This window comes from Neoarius graeffei, chromosome 10 (genome assembly GCF_027579695.1).
Source record: "Neoarius graeffei isolate fNeoGra1 chromosome 10, fNeoGra1.pri, whole genome shotgun sequence".
Lineage (NCBI taxonomy): Eukaryota > Metazoa > Chordata > Actinopteri > Siluriformes > Ariidae > Neoarius > Neoarius graeffei.
The window spans coordinates 38,381,430-38,404,279 of NC_083578.1; the positions used below are offsets into that span (position 1 = coordinate 38,381,430).

The 22,850-nt window shown below is 44.1% G+C and overlaps 1 protein-coding gene across 2 annotated transcripts in view; it reads left to right on the forward strand.

Annotated features, from left to right (window-relative positions):
- The window catches only part of dhx37 (DEAH (Asp-Glu-Ala-His) box polypeptide 37), a 115,727-nt gene that overhangs the window by 74,796 nt on the left and 18,081 nt on the right, over positions 1-22,850 (forward strand). For both annotated transcript variants that reach the window (XM_060931775.1, XM_060931776.1), the window contains 6 exons: positions 5,268-5,500; positions 5,594-5,705; positions 5,820-5,926; positions 21,863-22,051; positions 22,167-22,291; positions 22,392-22,508. In XM_060931775.1, the coding sequence (XP_060787758.1) occupies positions 5,268-5,500; positions 5,594-5,705; positions 5,820-5,926; positions 21,863-22,051; positions 22,167-22,291; positions 22,392-22,508 (883 nt within the window). The remainder of the gene's footprint in view (positions 1-5,267; positions 5,501-5,593; positions 5,706-5,819; positions 5,927-21,862; positions 22,052-22,166; positions 22,292-22,391; positions 22,509-22,850) is intronic.

A 22,850-nucleotide genomic window follows, 5' to 3' on the forward strand; every position in this document is an offset into this window, starting at 1 on the left:
CAAACTGCCTTGTTAGGAACCACACTAAAATCACCTCAGTCAGTCTCATGCCCAAGTGTGATGGCTGGTTGTCTTCTCACCTGCCGAAATGTAACATGCCAAGGGGCAAAACACACTAGGGTTTGATTCAAATGGACTAAATGCTGCATTTTGCCCATTTCGCATACGAAACCTGTTTATGTATTAGGTAAAACAGCACAGGATAGTTAACAAATTTGCATTCCCACTTAGTCTTCCATGACGGTAGAGTTCCGTGAGAGTCCTTCATTACTGTTAGGCATAGTGTCTCTTAAAGGGGAACTGAAGGCAAATTTTTTTTTTTTAATCATCAAAATTTTATTTCTCATTTTATAAAATGCACAAATGCATTTCTGACAACTATTTTGTCACTGCTATAGCAAGTTATGAGTGTTTGAAATATGCTATGTAATATATCAGTCCATATGTCAAAGCGATGGCCATAAATGAGATTTGCTGAGACCTTGCGAGACTTCGTAGGACAGAAGTAAAACATACAGCGGAATTCAAAGTGACACATCTGCTAACGTTGTCAAAAGACGCGTACGCCCTCCTTCGAATGCTGACGTAATCAAGCCGGAGGTTTTCTGTGTCCGAAATCGCTCCCTACTCACTATATAGGGCACTATATAGTGGGGACGCCATTTTGTAGTGCTGTCCGAAACCTTAGTGGGGATTATGTGGGAAATGCGCTCAGTATATGTATTTATCACAAAAATACATGCACGTATTTATTATTTTGAAAACCCTCCAGCCGCCTGATCTGGCATGTTTTAATTGTGCGACAATAATGACGTAAATACCAGCGTGACGGACTAGTCCTTATCCTGTCGTCTTTCCAACTCTTCTCTACTCCACGTTGGTTCCAAGTCGTATGGAATAATCTCCAGGTCACATACGCGAGGGAGTCGGATGTATGTGCAGAAGTATACAGTTTAATAAAGTGCAGAATATATATACAGTGAGACAATATATGCACAGGCCAACAATCCAAAACAGCAGGCTAGATCAAAAACGAGAATACAGACAGAAGGGTCAGTCGAGGTGCCAACAGTACATCAAAGGCTAAGCGAGGACAAGAACGAGAAAAAGGTACAAGGATCGTGAAACAGGAAATCAAGACAATGGGTAGAAAGGCTTGGTAATGCGTACATGCATATCTTAATACTTTGCAATGCAAATGCATCAGCACAGTTCTTAAACAGGCAAACACACAGTTCCTTAATGGAGCTCAGGTGTGCCTTGTTCACTGCGCACACAGCCTGAGGCGCGCCTTCAGGTACACACGCCACAGCGCGCAGGACTGACACTCCATCACTGATGAAGCTGGCAAATCTCGAAATTAATCTAAATTGGAATGATATGGCAATCTGGCCGCTGTGTAAACAGTTTTCAAAATGGCAGCTCTGACATCTCATGTTTTGAAGTCTCGCACAAGTCTTGTGAAGATCACGCGGATAAGCGACGCCTGCCATGGACCAGATGAACTACATTCAACATGGCTAAAAACTGAAAAGGCTGATAAGTGTAATATTATGTGCCAATACGAGTCACGATATAAGGTTAATAAAACCGAAAACATAATTGAATAACATGTTAATTAAGAAATAAAGAAAGTTTAAAAATAACTTCAGTTCCTCTTTAATTAATTTCAAAAAACATTATTGAATTAGGGGTGTCCAAACTTTTGACTGGTATTGTGTATGAGACCAGATATGACAGTTCATTCACATTTTCAGCCATATCTGCTGATGTTTGTTTTCCTTTTTTTTTTCATTTTGCTGCTGGTTGCTTTATAGTAAGGGATAGTATGAGTATTCGGATTTGGGATGTTCTGTGAGTAGTAGTAGTAAGAATAAGAAGCATGAAAAAATGTACTGTGTTGATAAAAGGAACTGGGTTGTGTTGGACTGATTGGGCAAATAGCCAACCACATGAACAGAGAGCTTTCACACTGTCGATAATCTTACCCTTTGTCTGAAATCACTCACTATATAGTGAGGTGGCCATTTTGTAGTGCTGTCCAAATGTAAAGTGAGAATTATTACACCCTATATAGTGCACTCAAAGTATCCCACAATGCATCATGAAAAGTAGTGTACAACCAATGGTCACTGATCAAGACGTATATACCATCATGCATTGTGGTCACGCTGGAAAAACAAAAAGTATATTTGGGGTGAATGGACGGAAGAAGAAACACATTATAAACAGACATTCAAGTACAGTTAAAAATAGTAAGAGAATAGAAAATAAGCTAAAATAGAATAAGACGGAGATAAAATACAAGAATAAAAGTTACAGTGCAGAGCGAGGAATTAATCAAAAGCCTCAAATTTGATTTAATACAAGGCAGCAGCAAAGAAGAAACTATTCAGCCTTGATTTAAAACAACTGAAAGATGCAGTGGACACAAAGTACTTTGTATTGATTAATGTGGGAAATGCACTCGGTATAATATGTATTTATCACAAAAATACATGCATGTATGTATTTTTTTGAAAACCCACCAGCCGACTGATCTGACACGTTTTAATTGTGCAACAGTAATGACGTAAATAACAGCATGACCGAGTAGTGTCCGAAAGTGTTTTTTCATTTTACCAATGAGCTCACTATATAGTCCTCTATATAGTAATTCCCTATATAGTGAGTAGGGAGTAGTGAACGAGTGAGCGATTTTGGACATGGGGTTAATCAGTATGCACGTTAAAAAGGAACCCATCCACATTTGGGTGATTAACAGATAGCGTGATTAGAAATAACTTGACGAATTAGAGAAGGATGTGTTGTGACTAATAAGACCCAGTCAGGAAGAGAACATGGGTGTCTATATCATTGTTTACAGAAGTCTGTTTGTTTGTCTACACTAAAATGCTATCCCAGAATTTTCCAACTAAAACAAGGCCAGGAGTGTTAGGTTTTTATCTGTCCGTACTGAAAGAAGTTGAATTGTTATATTCAGAAGTATAGAAAATTCTAAAAGGTTGACAAACTTTCAAGCACCACTGTAATTAGCTGAATTGACTGGGAAGACTTTTTTTGTGGCTCCATATGTTGTTGGTGTAAAGAACTTCAAATGCATTCAGTTTATGTCCAGGTTCTTGTCTCATGCCGAGATTATCATTAGAAATTACTGCAAGCACTGCCAGTTACAGTGGTGCTTGAAAGTTTGTGAACCCTTTAGAATTTTCTATATTTCTGCATAAATATGACCTAAAACATCATCAGTTTGTGACCTTAAAAAGTAGATAAAAGTAGATAAAGAGAACCCAGTTAAACAAATGAGACAAAAATATTATACTTGGTCATTTATTTATTGAGGACAATGATCCAATATTACATATCTGTGAGTGGCAAAAGTATGTGAACCTCTAGGATTAGCAGTTAATTTGAAGGTGAAATTAGAGTCAGGTGTTTTCAATCAATGGGATGACAATCAGGTGTGAGTGGGCATCCTGTTTTATTTAAAGAACAGGGATCTATCAAAGCCTGATCTTCACAACACGTTTGTGAAAGTGTATCATGGCATGAACAAAGGAGATTTCTGAGGACCTCAGAAAAAGCGTTGTTGATGCTCATCAGTCTGGAAAAGGTTACAAAACCATCTCTAAAGAGTTTGGACTCCACCAATCCACAGTCAGACAGATTGTGTACAAATGGAAGAAATTCAAGACCATTGTTACCCTCCCCAGGAGTGGTCGACCAACAAAGATCACTCCAAGAGCAAGGCATGTAATAGTCGGTGAGGTCACAAAGGACCCCAGGGTAACTTCTAAGCAACTGAAGGCCTCTCTCACATTGGCTAATGTTCATGAGTCCACCATCAGGAGAACACTGAACAACAATGGTGTGCATGGCAGGGTTGCAAGGAGAAAGCCACTGCTCTCCAAAAAGAACATTGCTGCTCGTCTGCAGTTTGCTAAAGATCATGTGGACTAGCCAGAAGGCTATTGGAAAAATGTTTTGTGGACGGATGAGACCAAAATAGAACTTTTTTTGATTTAAATGAGAAGCTTTTCCTTTTTCCAAACATAAGCACTGCATTCCAGCATAAGAACCTTATCCCATCTGTGAAACATGGTGGTGGTAGTATCATGGTTTGGGCCTGTTTTGCTGCATCTGGGCCAGGATGGCTTGCCATCATTGATGGAACAATGATTTCTGAATTATACCAGTGAATTCTAAAGGAAAATCTCAGGACATCTGTCCATGACCTGAATCTCAAGAGAAGGTGTGCCATGCAGCAAGACAACGACCGGAAGTACACAAGTCATTCTACCAAAGAATGTTTAAAGAAGAATAAAGTTAATGTTTTGGAATGGCCAAGTCAAAGTCCTGACCTTAATCCAATTGAAATGTTGTGGAAGGACCTGAAGCGAGCAGTTCATGTGAGGAAACCCACCAACATCCCAGAGTTGAAGCTGTTCTGTACGGAGGAATGGGCTAAAATTCCTCCAAGCCGGTGTGCAGGACTGATAAACAGTTACCGGAAACGTTTAGTTGCAATTATTGCTGCACAAGGGGGTCACACCAGATACTGAAAGCAAAGGTTCACATACTTTTGCCACTCACCGATATGTAATATTGGATCATTTTCCTCAATAAATAAATGACCAAGTATAATATTTTTGTCTCATTTGTTTAACTGGGTTCTCTTTATCTATTTTTCAGATTTGTGTGAAAATCTGATGTTTTAGGTCATTTATGCAGAAATATAGAAAATTCTCAAGAGTTCACAAACTTTCAAGCACCACTGTAGGTGAGGCTGGTGTGTATAACTGTTCAGGAAGTCTAGCTTCATTTAATGCTACACACTCTTCTGGTTGAGTCCATGTTTCTGTTAAACATAGTACATTAAACTCCTGATCAGGAATAATTTCATTAACAATTAGCACTTTTGATGTCAAAGAGCTAATATTTCATGCTAGCTTCAGATCAAAGGTGCTGGTTGTACATTCAGTATAATCTAATTTGGTGTTGATTAGGTTACTAAAATAAATGCTGAGTATTTCTATATTTTTGCATGGCTCAGGGAACAGACAATCTCAACATCGTGGAACCTGAGTGACAATTGCTCATATTATAGCATAATAGGTTTAAATAAATGGCTTTCAGTCTGAGTGTGAATGGGCTACAAATGAAAGCACTCTTAAAGTACCTTGGGTTTTGTTTTTTTAAATTAAATTGAAAACCCCTTTTGACTGACTGTGGTGGTGATTTTTTTTTTTTTTTTTGTGCGCGCGCAGGTGTTCCGTCCCACTCCTCCAGGTACTCGCTTGTGTGTGGTGGCCACCAATGTGGCAGAGACGTCCCTCACTATTCCAGGAATCAAGTATGTGGTTGACTGTGGTCGGGTGAAGAAGAGATTTTATGACAGAGTGACAGGAGTCTCTTCCTTTAAGGTCACCTGGACGTCACAGGCCTCAGCCAATCAGAGAGCCGGAAGGGCAGGAAGAACAGAGGCAGGACATTGCTATAGGTTGGCTCTCCTTGAGTTTTATAACCTTTGACGGGAGAAATGTTGATCAATTTTTGCTTGTGCGTGATTGTATGTTTTGTGTGATGGGTGTAGGCTGTACTCGTCTGCGGTGTTTGGCGATTTTAGCCAGTTCTCTGAGGCTGAAATCACTCGTCGTCCTGTTGATGATCTTGTTTTGCAAATGAAGGATCTCAACATTGAGAAGGTCAGGTTGGGGGAAGCAATTACATTTAAGTCAAACAAGTATGGTAACTACATAACCATAATGAGTGTTCACTCACGTGTGTGTGTGTGTGTGTGTGTGTGTGTGTGTTTGCAGGTGGTGAATTTTCCGTTCCCTACTCCACCCTCCTCTGAAGCACTGATGTCTGCTGAACAGCTGCTTATCTCTTTGGGTGCTCTAGAGACACCACCTCGTCAGGGGCGGTAGGATTTTTTCCCCCCCTTCTTTGCTTTGTACTCGCACCAAACTGTTGGTGAACTACCAGCAGCAACCAAAGATAACAGATCTTGTGTTCTGTTTATTAAAAAAAAAAAGAAGATAAAAGAATTGCCTGCTGAAGGTCTGTTAGAACAGTTTATAGCCGGAGAAGACAGCGCTTTGCTTGCAGTCTTTCACAGAGCGGTGAACCCCTCTCCATCTTTACTTCTGAGAGACTCCACCTCTTTGGGATGCTCTTTTTATACCCAATCATCTTACTGACCTGTTACCAATTAACCTAATTAATTACCTGCTACGAGGCGGCACGGTGGTGTAGTGGTTAGCGCTGTCGCCTCACAGCAAGAAGGTCCGGGTTTGAGCCCCGTGGCCGGTGAGGGCCTTTCTGTGTGGAGTTTGCATGTTCTCCCCGTGTCCGCGTGGGTTTCCTCCGGGTGCTCCAGTTTCCCCCACAGTCCAAAGACATGCAGGTTAGGTTAACTGGTGACTCTAAATTGACTGTAGGTGTGAATGTGCGTGTGAATGGTTGTCTATGTGTCAGCCCTGTGATGACCTGGCAACTTGTCCAGGGTGTACCCCACCTTTCGCCCGTAGTCAGCTGGGATAGGCTCCAGCTTGCCTGCGACCCTGTAGAACAGGATAAAGCGGCTAGAGATAATGAGATGAGATGTAGTCTGTAATATAGAGAGCGTAAACGAGTATGAAATTAAATAGTATGCCACCTACTGTGTACCAGTATCTGTAGTGGTATATTATTGACATGTGACCTAGTGTGTGTCCCAGCTGTCTGTAGGTGCTAAAGAAAAGGTGTCCCAGCTGTCATTTACATGCCATTTGTGAACATGTTTTAAAGCAGGCACTGTAACGGAGATTTAAAAATGAAGCCAACATGTCTCTCTGGCCCTCTAGTGGCTTGCTGCAGTACAAAAATTATTATTATTTTTTTTTAAACCTGCCCATTCCCATGTTAGTCAATGGAACACATACCAAATTTACATTTTAAGCTACATCTCCACAAATTCTCTTTTGGAATAGAGTTCTGTTGTTTTTCGAAGTTTAGTTGCTCTTGATTAACCCCACCCCCAATGAGAATGAGGTGGTTGATAAAGTGACAGTTGAGTCTCATGAAAATGTTTACACTTTCAACATTGCCCTCAAGCTCTGTACAGTACAATTTGCAAAGCCCTGTCTTGTCCTGCTATAAACTGTTCTAACAGACCTTTAGCAGGCAATTCTTTTTCCTGGTCTGTTGCTCATTTTGATATCTAAACTAGCTAGCTTGTACTGATTGATATAACCAGCAACCCAAAGTGAGGGAGGGAAGGAAATGATGGCATAAACCAAGGCAGTGAACACTATATCTAAATTTCATAATTTATTAACTGGATGACTTGAGCAAATACTTTTAAAAATAGCTTGGTAAACTCACTCTATTTTAAACATACTCCACCAACAGTATGAGCAAGATGTAAAAGAGCACTATAACATTCAGATATATGACTTACTGCAGGTGTCTGAGCTAAAATCATGGAGCGGCAGTTTCTCTGGCAGTTTCTCTCCTCAAAAAACTAAGTTGTGTTGAGTGAAAATGTTGGCTGTTTACCAGTATATTTTCAGTTGGTACCTTCCATTATGTAATGTAAGTATACATGGCTAATTATAGCTCATGGTAGTGTTGTAGTCGAGTCCCCAGTGTTCAAGTCCGAGTCATTAAAGAAAATTTCGAGTCAAGTCTGAGGACAAGACTCCAACCGCACCATTTAACGGTGGCTGTTGCTGCCTTTCTGTGAAACCATCTCTGCTACTGTGTTGGACTAATGTTACTGCTCGACTGCTCCATTTTAGTTAATAGGCTACAGATAAAAAGCATGTTCATTGCTCCGCAAGCTCTGCCCATGATCAACAGGGCAAATAACATGAGAGAGGGTTAACACTAGCTAGTTCATCGCTCAACAAGTAAGCCCCACTCACTATCAACAGAGCAATGAACTTCTCTGGGTGGAGTCTTGCCAAATGACGATTGATTTTCGAGGTTGTCCCTGGCGTCTCCTTAATAGTTCTTCTACATATGGAACACACAGCAGTGTTGCGCCCCCCCCCACTGCATGAGAAGTCTGTAGAAACAAAGCAGACAATCCTAGGGGTTTCTCTCCAGGCATTTTAGCACCATTAAGGTTAGTTTGTTCCTGAACATGATGTATGAACAGGTCAATGTGCATTCTCTTGCATGAAATTAGTATAAAAATTAATGTAGATATAAATAACTTATGCCAAATTATTATGGCATGTTACAATAAATAAATTTAAAAAATCAGCATCCTCGTCTCCAATTTACGAGTCCGAATGCAGTTAATGCATGAGTCGGAGTCCAAGTTCTAGTCATCATTGCTCAAGTCCAACTCAAGTTCTTAAAATTGGGGCATGAGTCAGACTCGAGTTCAAGTCCTGGACTCCAAACACTAGAAGAAACCTTTTATTTCTTCGTCACATGCACACTTCAAGCACAGTGAAATTCATCCTCTGCATTTAACCCATCTGAAGCAGTGAACACATGCGCGCGCACACCCAGAGCAGTGGGCAGCCCAGAGCACCCAGGGAGCAGTCAGGGGTCCGGTACCTTGCTCAAGGGCACCTCAGCCCAAGGCCGCCTTGGGCTGAGGTGGGGGGAAACCGGAGCACCCGGCGGAAACCGGCGCAGACACGGGGAGAACATGCAAACTCCACACAGAAAGGCCCTCGCCGGCCGCTGGGTTCAAACCCGGAACCTTCTTGCTGTGAGGCGACCATGCTAACCACTACACCACCGTGCTGCCCACAAGCCTGGCTCATGCAAATTACAGCAAATGGTAGCTCAGTCATGACTCACAGCTCTAAAGTATCTTCTTGACAATGGTTAAATCAATATACTGTACTTGTGAAAATTATATGGTTAAAATTTAGCTTTTTGCATATAAATTACAACCCCGATTCCAAAAAAGTTGGGACAAAGTACAAATTGTAAATAAAAACGGAATGCAATGGTGTGGAAGTTTCAAAATTCCATATTTTATTCAGAATAGAACATAGATGACATATCAAATGTTTAAACTGAGAAAATGTATCATTTAAAGAGAAAAATTAGGTGATTTTTAAATTTCATGACAGCACATCTCAAAAAAGTTAGGACAAGGCCATGTTTACCACTGTGAGACATCCCCTTTTCTCTTTACAACAGTCTGTAAACGTCTGGGGACTGAGGAGACAAGTTGCTCAAGTTTAGGGGTAGGAATGTTAACCCATTCTTGTCTGATGTAGGATTCTAGTTGCTCAACTGTCTTAGGTCTTTTTTGTCGTATCTTCAGTTTTATGATGCTCCAAATGTTTTCTATGGGTGAAAGATCTGGACGGCAGGCTGGCCAGTTCAGTACTTGGACCCTTCTTCTACGCAGCCATGATGCTGTAATTGCTGCAGTATGTGGTTTGGCATCGTCATGTTGGAAAATGCAAGGTCTTCCCTGAAAGAGACGTCGTCTGGATGGGAGCATATGTTGCTCTCGAACCTGGATATACCTTTCAGCATTGATGCTGTCTTTCCAGATGTGTAAGCTGCCCATGCCACACGCACTAATGCAACCCCATACCATCAGAGATGCAGGCTTCTGAACTGAGCGCTGATAACAACTTGGGTCGTCCTTCTCCTCTTTAGTCCGAATGACATGGCGTCCCTGATTTCCATAAAGAACTTCAAATTTTGATTCGTCTGACCGCAGAACAGTTTTCCACTTTGCCACAGTCCATTTTAAATGAGCCTTGGCCCAAAGAAGACGTCTGCGCTTCTGGATCATGTTTAGATACGGCTTCTTTTTTGAACTATAGAGTTTTAGCTGGCAACGGTGGATGGCACAGTGAATTGTGTTCACAGATAATGTTCTCTGGAAATATTCCTGAGCCCATTTTGTGATTTCCAATACAGAAGCATGCCTGTATGTGATGCAGTGCCGTCTAAGGGCCCGAAGATCACGGCCACCCAGTATGGTTTTCCGGCCTTGACCCTTACGCACAGAGATTCTTCCAGATTCTCTGAATCGTTTGATGATATTATACACTCTAGATGATGATATGTTCGAACTCCTTGCAATTTTACACTATCTAACTCCTTTCTGATATTGCTCCACTATTTGTCGATACAGAATTAGTGGGATTGGTGATCCTTTTCCCATCTTTACTTCTGAGAGCCGCTGCCACTCCAAGATGCTCTTTTTATACCCAGTCATGTTAATGACCTATTGCCAATTGACCTAATGAGTTGCAGTTTGGTCCTCCAGCTGTTCCTTTTTTGTATCTTTTAAGTTTTCCAGCTTCTTATTGCCCCTGTCCCAACTTTTTTGAGATGTGGTGTTGTCATGAAATTTCAAATGAGTCAATATTTGGCATGAAATTTTGAAATGTCTCACTTTCGACATTTGATATGTTGTCTATGTTCTATTGTGAATACAATATCAGTTTTCGAGATTTTTAAATTATTGCATTCCGTTTTTATTTACAATTTGTACTTTGTCCCAACTTTTTTGGAATCGGGGTTGTACTTGCTGCTTTGAGTTCACCAATCCATCACCACTATGAGGTGGGAGGTGAAACCACTGTCTGACTGGCCATATCTACAGCATAGACTGTGGCTCCAATTCTTTGCAAGATGGCAACATTCAATTTGAGTGAAAAAGGCTTTAAAACTGCACAATGGGAGTAAATGGCGTCATGTTTGCACTTGGATACAGCCTTTGTTTAAATGATTTTCTCAGCCATTTTGTTCTTAAAACATAGCTAGCTAATTATAGCACATAAGCAAAAGTTAAGGATAAAAAGAGACATTAAAAAAATCATAGACGTGCTGACCTAATGTCCATCCCCAATTTTACCACCTATACACGATCCAGATGGCACGGTGGTGCAGTGGTTAGCACTGTCGCCTCATGGCGAGAAGGTTCTAGGTTCAAACCTCACGGCCGATGGGGGCCTTTCTGTGTGGAGTTTGCATTTTACGTGTCTGCATGGGTTTCCTCCAAAGACAAAGGTTCGGTTAACTGGCTACTCTAAATTGCCCATTGGTGTGAATGGTTGAGAGAAGAAAACCTCTTTTATAATCCAGTCGAAGGCAGCGGGAAACCACTACTGTAATTCTTCCCTAGAAACTGATGGCTGGAGCTGTCAGAGCGGCCACGTCACTACAGTGATTTGCCTAAAGGCCAATTTATGCTGACAACCCAGTCCTCGCAGATGGCGTCGCAGACAGTGTCTGCGTAGCCCCCCCACCTTCGCAGACGCTCTGCGCGCACCTCCCAAAAATTGTGACCACCGCAGAAGCATCGCAGACAAGAGGGCTCTGATTGGTCCACTCTACATCCGCTGTACACGCACTTGCACTTCCCTACTTTCCCGGTTTGTTTTCACGACCGGCATTTTTAAAAACACGAGCGAAGATGGAGCAGCATGAAGAGCGGTTGATTGAGGAAGTACGGACATCTATACGACTCCAGTTCTAGTCATTATAAAAAAAAAGTTCTAGTCATTATAAGTAACCGGAGGATAAACACTCCGCTAACCACACCCACCAACTACTCCTAGTGACTTCGCGCCCCCTTGCGTTGTGCCGGTGAATAACATCGCGCACGCCTTTACTCCCCGCTCAACAATAAATTACAACTGTCTGCGAAAAGCTATCTGCGAAAGCCTTGTCGCAAGAGCATGCAGAGGCCTTAAGAGATTGATGGATAGATGAACGTTCCATTGCCGGTTACTCAGGGGTTTTTTGTTCATTTTTTTTTTCTCCCCCCAAAAAAATTTTCCTTGTATTTTTGTGACATGCTTTATTTGTTTTATTCACTGAGAAAAGCAATCTTTTTAGACAGAAAGAATTGTTACTATGACAACAGTTATTGTTTACGAGTATCTGTCAGTACTGTGCATGTGTTATCTAGCAGAGTGAGGTATAACCCTCATAAAAGTGAAGTCTGTTGATATGTGGATTTTGTTGCCAGTAAAAATCACACTGTTTGTTTAAGATCGTTATCGTCATTTAATGAAGTACAAAGTTAATCAGCGAGTAAAAAGGTGACAAGAGGATTGCACGAGAAAGTTAGAAACCTATTCCATGGTGGTCCCATAATCGAGGTATTGAGGTTTTGTTACGCGGGTAAAATTCTACAGGAAACGAAAGCAACTGCACGCGTTCAGCTCATGACAGCTAACGTGTCGAAGAGGCAAGTGAAATATTATGGACGACTTTAACAAATTTTATGCTGCAAAAATTTCCAGAAAGCAAGGTAATTAACACTGGACAAGTCTTACAGTGACTGCTATTACCATATAAATTATGCATGAAAAATGCATAATTTATCCTATGGTGTAATGTATGCTGGTGAATTTGGGATTTGTTAGGAATTAAACTATGTAGTCTAGAGTTACCATATATAGAATTACTTATTAAAGTGTATGTAATGTCTCTCAACCCCACTTTTTTCCTTGTAGAAAGCAATAATCATTATGTTGATTGACCATGTGTTTTCGAAACATAGCTGATCCAAAAGGCCATAAATTAATGGAAAAATCAATAAGATCAGACGATTTTCACGGAATCTGCCGAGACTGAACCGGAAGATCCCGAAGGGGTGTGTGACGTCACACGTGTAACAATCCAGGTATCAATTTTGTTCATGTGTGCAGCAGTGGTTAGACCAGTCTCGATATGGAATCACGTTTTGGAGAGAATTCTGATAATGATTGGGATTCTTATATGTCGGATGAAGGGGCAGATGATTATCAAGGATATTCTGGAGTAAATGGTTATCTTTTTGAGCCTCCAAGACGAGAAACTGCCAGTTCACCCAGTTCACAACAGTCTTCCTCTGTAGCATGTGTGAGATAGATAGACAGAGGTGCAGAACATGGTGGTTACCTTTTATCATGTTTTCCTGAACAGAACTAAACTCAAATCAGGTCTTGCAATATTGCAGTCTGAGAGCATTTAACATGTTTCAGTTAATAATTAATAATGGGGGAATCGACCAACTGTCCAAATGTCAGATCAAATATCATCATTTTATTAAATTAACGGGTTTCTTTTTTGCTCCAGTAATTCCCATGTGGTCGTTCTGGTGGTGATGAACACTTGATGAATCAGATTTATTATAGGCGACACGAAATCTGCTCGCTTTGTTTGCACAAACCTCACCCACTGTCACTTTAGATTGATATTTTTTCTTGGAAATTCGTGACCCGAATGTTCTGTTGTATAGGAATTTGAACATTCAAACACAACGCAGCGCTTTCCCATCGTTATTTTTGTAATATTCCAACAACAATATCCAATCTCAGTGAGTAAACAAGCACGGAGTCAGATGAACCAAAATGACCCAGATAACTGGGGCTCTACGTGTGACGTTGTGCGAGATTAGCCCTGATGCAAGGCTGCCTTTTTCCGGGATCTGGAAGCCACGATTTATCGATAGTTTTGTGCTTTATAATAAAATAACAAATGTATTATTTTTTACCCCTGCTTTATTAATTCATTTTGGTCATTATTAATGATGTATATTCATTTTAAAGCATTAAAATAAGGCATTACATACTCTTAAATTTTGGGGAATAAATGTTTAAGGATTTTTTTTTTCCTCTTCACAATGGTCAGAAGGGGAGAGTTGGGACAGTTCAGGTTGCAGGTTTTTTTCTTGTGATTTACAAATATAACATTGTTTTTTAAATATTTGTTTTTTAAATATTTTTGTTAAAAATGTGGGGGTGTGAATGCGTGAGGATTCAGCGTATTCCATTCCTTCTTGAGACCGGAGCTGTTTTGTCTTGTAAGGTTTTGGGTAAACCGCTATTTTTTTTATAGCTGCATCAGCATTGCATGTTCATACCATTCACATATTACAAGGTTTGATGAGAAATAAAACCTGTAGGGCTTGATATTTTTATCTTTGTTCCATGTCTCCTCACTATGTCCCAAGTCTCCCATAATGTCCCATATCTCCCCGCGAAAAATAATGACAGAAAAAGTGAAGCCGGAAGGCCAGCATATATAAGAAGCTGAGAAACTAATGTTGTGGTACGAGGGTATTAGTACAGTGGTGCTTGAAAGTTTGTGAACCCTTTAGAATTTTCTTTATTTCTGCATAAATATGGCCTAAAACATCAGATTTTCACACAAGTCCTAAAAATAAAGAGAATCCAGTTAAACAACTGAGACAAAAATATTATACTTGGTCATTTATTTTTTGAGGAAAATTATCCAGTATTACATATCTGTGAGTGGCAAAAGTATGTGAACCTCTAGGATTAGCAGTTAATTTGAAGGTGAAATTAGAGTCCGGTGTTTTCGATCAGTGGGATGACAATCAGGTGTGAGTGGGCACCCTGTTTTATTTAAAGAACAGGGATCTATCAAAGTCTGATCTTTACAACACGTTTGTGGAAGTGTATCATGGTATGAACAAAGGAGATTTCTGAGGACCTCAGAAAAAGCGTTGTTGTTGCTCATCAGGCTGGAAAAGGTTACAAAACCATCTCTAAAGAGTTTGGACTCCACCAATCCACAGTCAGCCAGACTGTGTACAAATGGAGAAAATTCAAGACCATTGTTACCCTCCCCAGGAGTGGTCGACCAACAAAGATCACTCCAAGAGCAAGGCGTGTAATAGTCGGTGAGGTCACAAAGGACCCCAGGGTAACTTTTAAGCAACCAAAGGCCTCTCTCACATTGGCTAATGTTCATGAGTCCACCATCAGGAGAACACTGAACAACAATGGTGTGCATGGCAGGGCTGCAAGGAGAAAGCCACTGCTCTTCAAAAAGAACATTGCTACTCATCTGCAGTTTGCTAAAGATCACGTGGACAAGCCAGAAGGCAATTGGAAAAATGTTTTGTGGATGGAGGAGACCAAAATAGAACTTTTTGGTTTAAATGAGAAGCATTACGTTTGGAGGAAGGAAAACACTACATTCCAGCATAAGAACCTTATCCCATCTGTGAAACATGGTGGTGTGGTAGTATTATGGTTTGGGCCTGTTTTGCTGCATCTGGGCCAGGACGGCTTGCCATCATTGATGGAACAATGAATTCTGAATTATACCAGTGAATTCTAAAGGAAAATGTCAGGACATCTGTCCATGAACTGAATCTCGAGAAGGTGGGTCATGCAGCAAGACAAGGACCTTAAAGTGCATATCACAGGTAAATTCAGGAGCAAGATCAATGTAATTCTCCTATTTTTATATTAAACTTTGGTCAAATATCTGTCACATTTTGTGCAATTTTTTTACCGTGCACAATACCAGAAAAAAATCAGTTGAAATCAAGCCTTTTGAGGCGAATTCATCTGCCTCTGAAAAAACTTGGCATTTGGATTTCCTGGCAAACATTGATTTTCGTGACGTCACATGCGGGATGCCTCCCTCTGTATCCTACGTCAGCACTGGTTTGTTTATGAGAAAACGACCTCGTGGTTTTTTGCAAATTTCTTCAACGTTATCGTGTAATTATTAAAATGGTTAACAGATTGTAGCGGTTCTCACAAAGGGCGGAGCACAGAAGATGGCAGGACAGAGTTTAGGTTGGTAAAGGGGGGTTTTATTAACACACTTTTCAGTGAACATCTAACGTATATATACACACACACACACACACACACACACACACACACACACACACACACAACCGGCGTCTGGTTCGGGGAAGAGCTTCCTCTGCTCTCGCTCTCCCTCCTGAAGTAGGGCACGGTCACTGGGAAGACACACAAACACAGGTTAATTGACATCAGGTGTAGTGATTCTGCCACTTACCTTCCCTGACTCCACCCTCCTGTCACAGACCGGCACTTGGCTACGCCCCCACTGCCACATACCCCCACCGCCCGACTCAGGCCGGGCGGCCGTCCGGCCTGCAGCTGACTCCTCCCCCCCCCCCCCCCCCCCCCCCCCCCTTGATGGGAGAGGAAGTCCGCCACGACCATCTGTGCCCCCGGCCTGTGGACCGCCTTGAAATTAAAGGGTTGGAGTGCCAGATACCGACGGGTGATCCGCGCGTTGGCATCCTTCATGCGGTGGAGCCACTGGAGGGGCACGTGGTCCGAACAGAGGGTGAAAGGGCGCTCCAGCAGGTAGTAACGGAGGGCGAGGACCGCCCACTTGATTGCCAAGCACTCTTTTTCAATGGTGCTGTAGCGCCCCTCACGCACCGACAGCTTCCTACTGATGTAGAAGACTGGGCGGTCCTCCCCCTCCACCTCCTGGGACAAAACAGCCCCCAGCCCTCTGTCCGACGCATCCGTCTGTAACATAAAGGGGAGAGAAAAGTCAGGGGAGTGTAAAAGTGGCCCCCCACACAGTGCGGCCTTGACCTCAGAAAAAGCCCGCTGGCATTGCTCCATCCACTGGACAGGATCTGGTGCCCACTTTTTAGTGAGATCAGTCAGCGGGCTGGTGACGTCCGAATAATTAGGTATAAACCTACGATAATAGCCAGCCAGCCCCAGGAACTGTCTCATCCCCTTTTTGGTCTTGGGCCTCGGGCAGGTCGCAATTGCTGCGGTCTTGTTAATTTGGGGACGCACCTGCCCGTTGCCCAAGTGGAAGCCCAGATACCGTACTTCCACCCACCCAATCGCAAACTTCTTTGGGTTGTTTGTGAGACCCGCTCGCCTCAGCGACCTAAGGACGGCCCTCAGATGTTTGAGGTGCCTCGGCCAGTCATTACTATAGATAATAATGTCATCGAGGTAGGCGGCTGCATAGGTGGCGTGGGGGCGGAGGACCCTGTCCATCAGCCGCTGAAATGTAGCGGGCGCCCCAAACAGCCCAAAAGGAAGTGTGACGAATTGGTGTAAGCCGAACGGTGTGGAAAAGGCCGTTTTTTTCTTGGGATAGTGGAGTCAAGGGGATCTGCTAATATCCCTTCGTTAAATCCAGTGTCAAATAAAAGCGAGCAGTGCCTAGTCGATCGAGCAACTCAATACGAGGCATTGGGTACGCATCGAATTTAGACACCGCGTTGATTTTTCTATAGTCCACACAGAACCGGACCGACCCGTCGGCCTTGGGTACCAAGACCACCGGGCTGCTCCAGTCACTGTGGGACTCCTCGACGATGCCCATTTCGAGCATGGCCTCGAGTTCTTCCCGAACCACTTTTTTCTTGTGTTCGGGTAGCCTGTAAGGGCGGCTACACACTACCACCCCCGGGGGCGTCTCAATGTGGCGCTCTATGAGGTTAGTGCGGCCGGGCAGGGGCGAGAACACGTCTGAAAACTCGGTCTGCAACTGGGCAACCTCCGCAAGTTGGGTTGGGGAGAGGTGGTCTCCACAGGGGACCGGAGAGGTATGCGATGCCAATGCGCCCTTTTGAACCTCCGGCCCCAGCTCCGCCTTCTCCGGAACCACCGACACCAACGCTATGGGGACCACCTCATTCCAGAGTTTGAGTAGATTGAGGTGGTAAATCTGTAGCGCCCCACCCCTGTCCATTCGCCTCACCTCATAGTCGATGTCCCCGACTCGCCGTGTGACTTCAAAGGGTCCTTGCCACTTGGCGATCAATTTGGAGCTCGATGTGGGCAACAGTGCGAGTACTTTATCTCCCGGTGCGAACTCCCTAAGGCACGTACCCTTGTTGTACAGGCGGGTTTGCTGTTCTTGGGCCTGCCCCAAATTCTCCTGGGTTAGGTGGGTGAGTGTGTGGAGTTTTGTGCGCAGGTCCATAACGTATTGAATTTCGTTTTTACTTTGTGAAGGTCCCTCCTCCCAATTTTCGCGCAGCACATCTAGAATGCCACGTGGCTTACGTCCATATAATAATTTGAACGGGGAGAACCCCGTGGAGGCTTGGGGGACCTCTCGCACTGAAAACAACAAGGGCTCGAGCCACTTATCCCAATTACGTGTGTCCTCACTTACGAATTTTTAAATTATATTCTTGAGGGTGCGATTGAACCGTTCAACTAAACCGTCCATTTGTGGGTGATACACGCTGGTGCGGATCGGCTTAATCCTTAATAACCTTTCCAGTTCGTTCAGTGTCCGTGACCATAAATGTGGTGCCTTGATCAGTCAGAATCTCTTTCGGGATTCCAACTCGGGAGATAACGCGGAAGAGTGCCTCCGCAATACTGCGTGCTGAGATATTGCGGAGAGGCATTGCTTCCGGGTATCGCGTTGCATAGTCCACCAGAACTAATATAAAGCGGTACCCTCATGTTGACCGATCTAATGGCCCGACGAGATCCATCCCAATTCTTTCGAACGGGGTCTCGATTAATGGTAGAGGGCGCAAAGGCTCTTTTGGAATGGCCGCTGGATTTACTAACTGGCATTCGTGGCACGCTGTACACCACCTACGGACATCGCCGCGAATCCCCAGCCAATAGAATCAGGCCATTATTCGGGCTAGTGTCTTATCCTGCCCTAAGTGTCCAGCCATGGGATTAAAGTGAGCCACTTGGAATACCAATTCCCGGTGGCTTTTTGGAATCAAAAGCTGTGTGATTTGCTCTTTCGTCTGAGTGTCCTGCGTCACTCGGTATAATCTATCTTTCATAATAGAAAAATATGGGAAGGACGGGGTGGCGTTTGGCTGAAGCGTTTGACCATCGATTACTCTCACTTGGTCAAACGCATGCCGCAGAGTCTTGTCTCGCGACTGCTCTAACGGGAAATCTGCCAGGGATTCCCTGAGAGAGGGAGGAGGAGCCTGTGGCTCCTCACTCTGATGCGGAGATGACGTAGACGGCTCTGTGACAGCTGCTCCCGCCAAGGTGACACCGGGACCTCCCCCTACTGAAGTATGGCCGGACCCATTCTCCACTAAATGGCTCATCAACTCCCCGAAACCCGGCCAGTCAGTCCCCAAAATTATCGAGTGGGTGAGGCGAGGATTAACCGCTGCCTTTACTATACATTTTTCTTCTCGGAAAAAAATGTGGACCGACACCAAAGGGTAGCTGTGAACATCCCCGTGCACACACAACACCTTCACCCCGTGCTCCCCCCAATACCTCGTCTTGCACCAGGCTTTGGTGAATTGAGGTCTGATTACAACCAGAATCCACCAACGCCTGATATGTATCCCCTTGAATACTCACCGGTATGCGATGCGCTCCGGCCCGATCGAGGGCAGCTCCTGGCGCGTCGGGGATCCGAACCACCGCACCCACCTCCATTACCGTGCACTGCTGTTGGAGGTGGCCCAGCTCCCCGCAGTGCCAGCAAACCGGCCCGGGCTTCCTCTCCGCACCGGTGTTCTGGGGCTCACTCACCTGGGGGGGGGGGGGGAGAGACAGACACAGAAGGGAGAAACGGGAGGGTGCGGCGGGCCGGCAGGGGTGGCGCCAGCCCCCGCCTCCGCGGTGGGGGAATGGGGCGAGGACGAGACACAGGAGGAAAGAGAGAGAGGAGAGAAGAGGCCGTCTGCTGTCCTGCCGCCGGGACAGCTGCCAAATGGTCCTCCGCCAGCTCGATTGCCTGATCCAGCGACGCCGGGCGGTGGCACTGGACCCACTCCACGGTTCCTGCTGGCAAGCGTGCGATGAATTGTTCCAGTACCACCTGGTCGATGATCCCCTCTGCGTCGCGGTTGTCGGCCCTCAACCACTGCCAGCAGGCGTCCCGGAGTTGCTGGCCAAACGCGAACGGCCAGCCGACTTCCTCAAAGCGCGGAAGCGCTGACGCTGCTGCTCGGGGGTGCACCCCACACGCTGGAGGACGGCCTGGCGAAGGTCCGCGTAGGCCAGCCGGCGGTCGGCGGGGAGCTGTAGCGCGGCCAGCTGCGCCTCTCCCGTTAGCAGGGGGAGGAGGCGCGCTGTTCCATCGGCCACCCCGAGGTCTCCGCGACTTGCTCAGAGAGTGTGATGAATGCCTTGGGGTCGTCCTGCGGGCCCATCTTTTGTTAGGGTGAGGGGGGATGGGCCCGCGGTGGGAGCGTTGGTAGACCCCACCGACGCGAGGAGGTGCCGGAATGCCTGACGATCTTCTTGCTGGGCCAACACCAGAGCCTCGAGCCGCTGTTCCTGCTCCTTTCGGAGGGCGACTAGCGCCTGGTGCTGGCTTTGCTGGGCCGTGGCTAGGGCGTGGACCAGATTGGTGAACGGGGAGGACTCCATGGGGCTGTTTGGCTTCTGCGCTGCAAATTGTCCCAGGTTTCATCACCACTGTAGCGGTTCTCACAAAGGGCGGAGCACAGAAGACGGCAGGACAGAGTTCAGGTTGGTAAAGCGGGGTTTTATTAACACACTTTTCAGTGAACATCTAACGTATATCCATACACACACACACAACCGGCGTCTGGTTCGGGGAAGAGCTTCCTCTGCTCTCGCTCTCCCTCCTTAAGTAGGGCGCGGTCACTGGGAAGACACACAAACACAGGTTAATTGACATCAGGTGTAGTGATTCTGCCACTTACCTTCCCTGACTCCGCCCTCCTGTCACAGACCGGCGCTTGACCATGCCCCCGCTGCCACACAGATGTATCGTAGGAGGGTGTAGCAACACCAATCATGATGGGATTAGTACTCATCGTTTCCCAAAAGACCGGACAATGAGAGAGAAATGGGAGCGCTTGGTCTATACAGGCTGTGCAGTGAAACTGTGCAAAGCTCTCGCAGCCTGCTGGCGCTTCCGCAGGTAACGTCACGAATCTGGCTACAGACTCCCTTATGATTTTTCCAGATGCATTTTGTTGTTTTATTTTTTTCTGCTGGAGACAGATGGCCTTGTGCAAAATTACCCTTCTGGATGACTGTGTAAAGGGACACACTTTTCATATTAAAAAAAACAAACAAAAACAAATTGGTCCAGAATATGCATTTTAAGCACACAAGTCATTCTACGAAAAAATGGTTAAAGAAAAATAAAGTTAATGTTTTGGAATGGTCAAGTCAAAGTCCTGACCTTAATCCAATTGAAATGTTGTGGAAGGACCTGCGAGCAGTTCATGTGAGAAAACCCACCAACATCCCAGAGTTGAAGCTGTTCTGTACGGAGGAATGGGCGAAAATTCCTCCAAGCCGGTGTGCAGGACTGATCAACAGTTACCGGAAACGTTTAGTTGCAGTTATTGCTGCACAAGGGGGTCACACCAGATACTGAAAGCAAAGGTTCACTTACTTTTGCCACTCACAGATATGTAATATTGGATCATTTTCCTCAATAAATAAATGACTAAGTATAATATTTTTGTCTTATTTGTTTAACTGGGTTCTCTTTACCTACTTTTAGGACTTGTGTGAAAATCTGTTGTTTTCGGTCATATTTATGTAGAAATATAGAAAATTCTAAAGGATTCACAAACTTTCAAGCACCACTGTAAATACACTCTAAAGCAATAAGAATTTCACACAATCCACAAAAGCTGAAAACTTGTCCCAAGTGTCCCTGCTCTCCCCTGTGATGTGACGTATATGACCTAGCGATGATTCCACAAACTGTATATTACAAGCTGACCCATGACTGACTGACTTATAAAATTTGAAAATAGGTCAAATTGCCATGAAATTAGACGGGCTTTACTTTCATTTTCATTAATTTTATATTTTTCACATCTTACCCACCTAAATCATGAGATCAAGCAGAACATGTTATTTACTCTGAAATGCAAAATGTTGCATCCTGGATCACTCAGAATGCACTATTTTACATCTAAATTTTAGGAATTGTCCAGGGGAGGAACCCCAGACCCCTCGCCTTTTTTTCACGTTGCGGTGGATTTGGGTCCACCTACTACTCTTTTCCAAATGCCTCTACTCAAAGTTATTGACAGGGCTGAGTGTCAGTGGTACAGGACATGCTGCTATAACTACGGTCTGCTTGGTGTGCCAGGACCTTTTTGCTTATTATTCTAACTTTTTAAATTTTTCCATGTTAAGTAGTAAACCTCTCTTGCATGCTGTCTCTCTTCCAGAATGGTGGATATGGAGAAGGCTCGTTTATCATGTCCTATAACCCCTCTGGGACGTGCCATGGCAGCATTTCCTGTTGCGCCACGTTATGCTAAGATGCTTGCACTTGGCCACCAGCAGGGCTGCATGCCCTACATTATAACAATAGTGGCAGCCATGACTGTTAGAGAAATCTTTGAAGAACTGAACAGGTAAAACAGACAAAGGTTTAATGTTCTGCATGTAAAATAGTGACATGAGTTTCAGGTTTTAAATTATTTTAACTCTCTTACTGTCTGTCTCTGCATTTGTTTCTGTCTCTCTCAGTTTAGCGAGTAGTGAAGAAGGCTGTATTAAGCTGGCTGGAAGAAAAGCACGCTTTAGTCAGATGAGGAGGTTGTGGGCAGGCAAGGGCCAGTCTTTACTGTTGGGAGATCTCATGGTGATGCTGGGTACGCTGCAAATAATTATACGCTTGCTTACAGACCATAATATTTAAGTTGTCGATTTTATTATATGAAGTATAATGGTAAGGTGTGTGTGTGTGTGTAGGTGCTGTCGGGGCTTGTGAGTTTGCTGGCTGTACACCAAAGTTCTGTGAAGAAAATGGTCTTCGTTACAAAGCCATGTTGGAGATACGGCGGCTGCGGGGACAGCTCACGAATGCAGGTACAGTGCTCTCCAGAATTATTGGCATCCATCTTGAAAACTGCTAGAAATTAATATGTAGTAAGAATAACACACACACACACACACACACACACACACACACAATAAGTGACATTTTGAGTAGCATTCAGGGACATTTTACAGCCTGTATTTTTTTTCCAAATATATACATTTTTTCTTTTCAACAAAACAGTCTTCAAAATTATTTTAATTTTGTAATTCCTGCCCTGAAGAGAGTAACAGCATTTGAGTATCTTTCTGTAATGTCTAACAAGGTTGGAGATGCACATAAAGGGATCTTGGAGACCTTCATCAAAAATATTTTAAGCTTTTTTGGTTTGT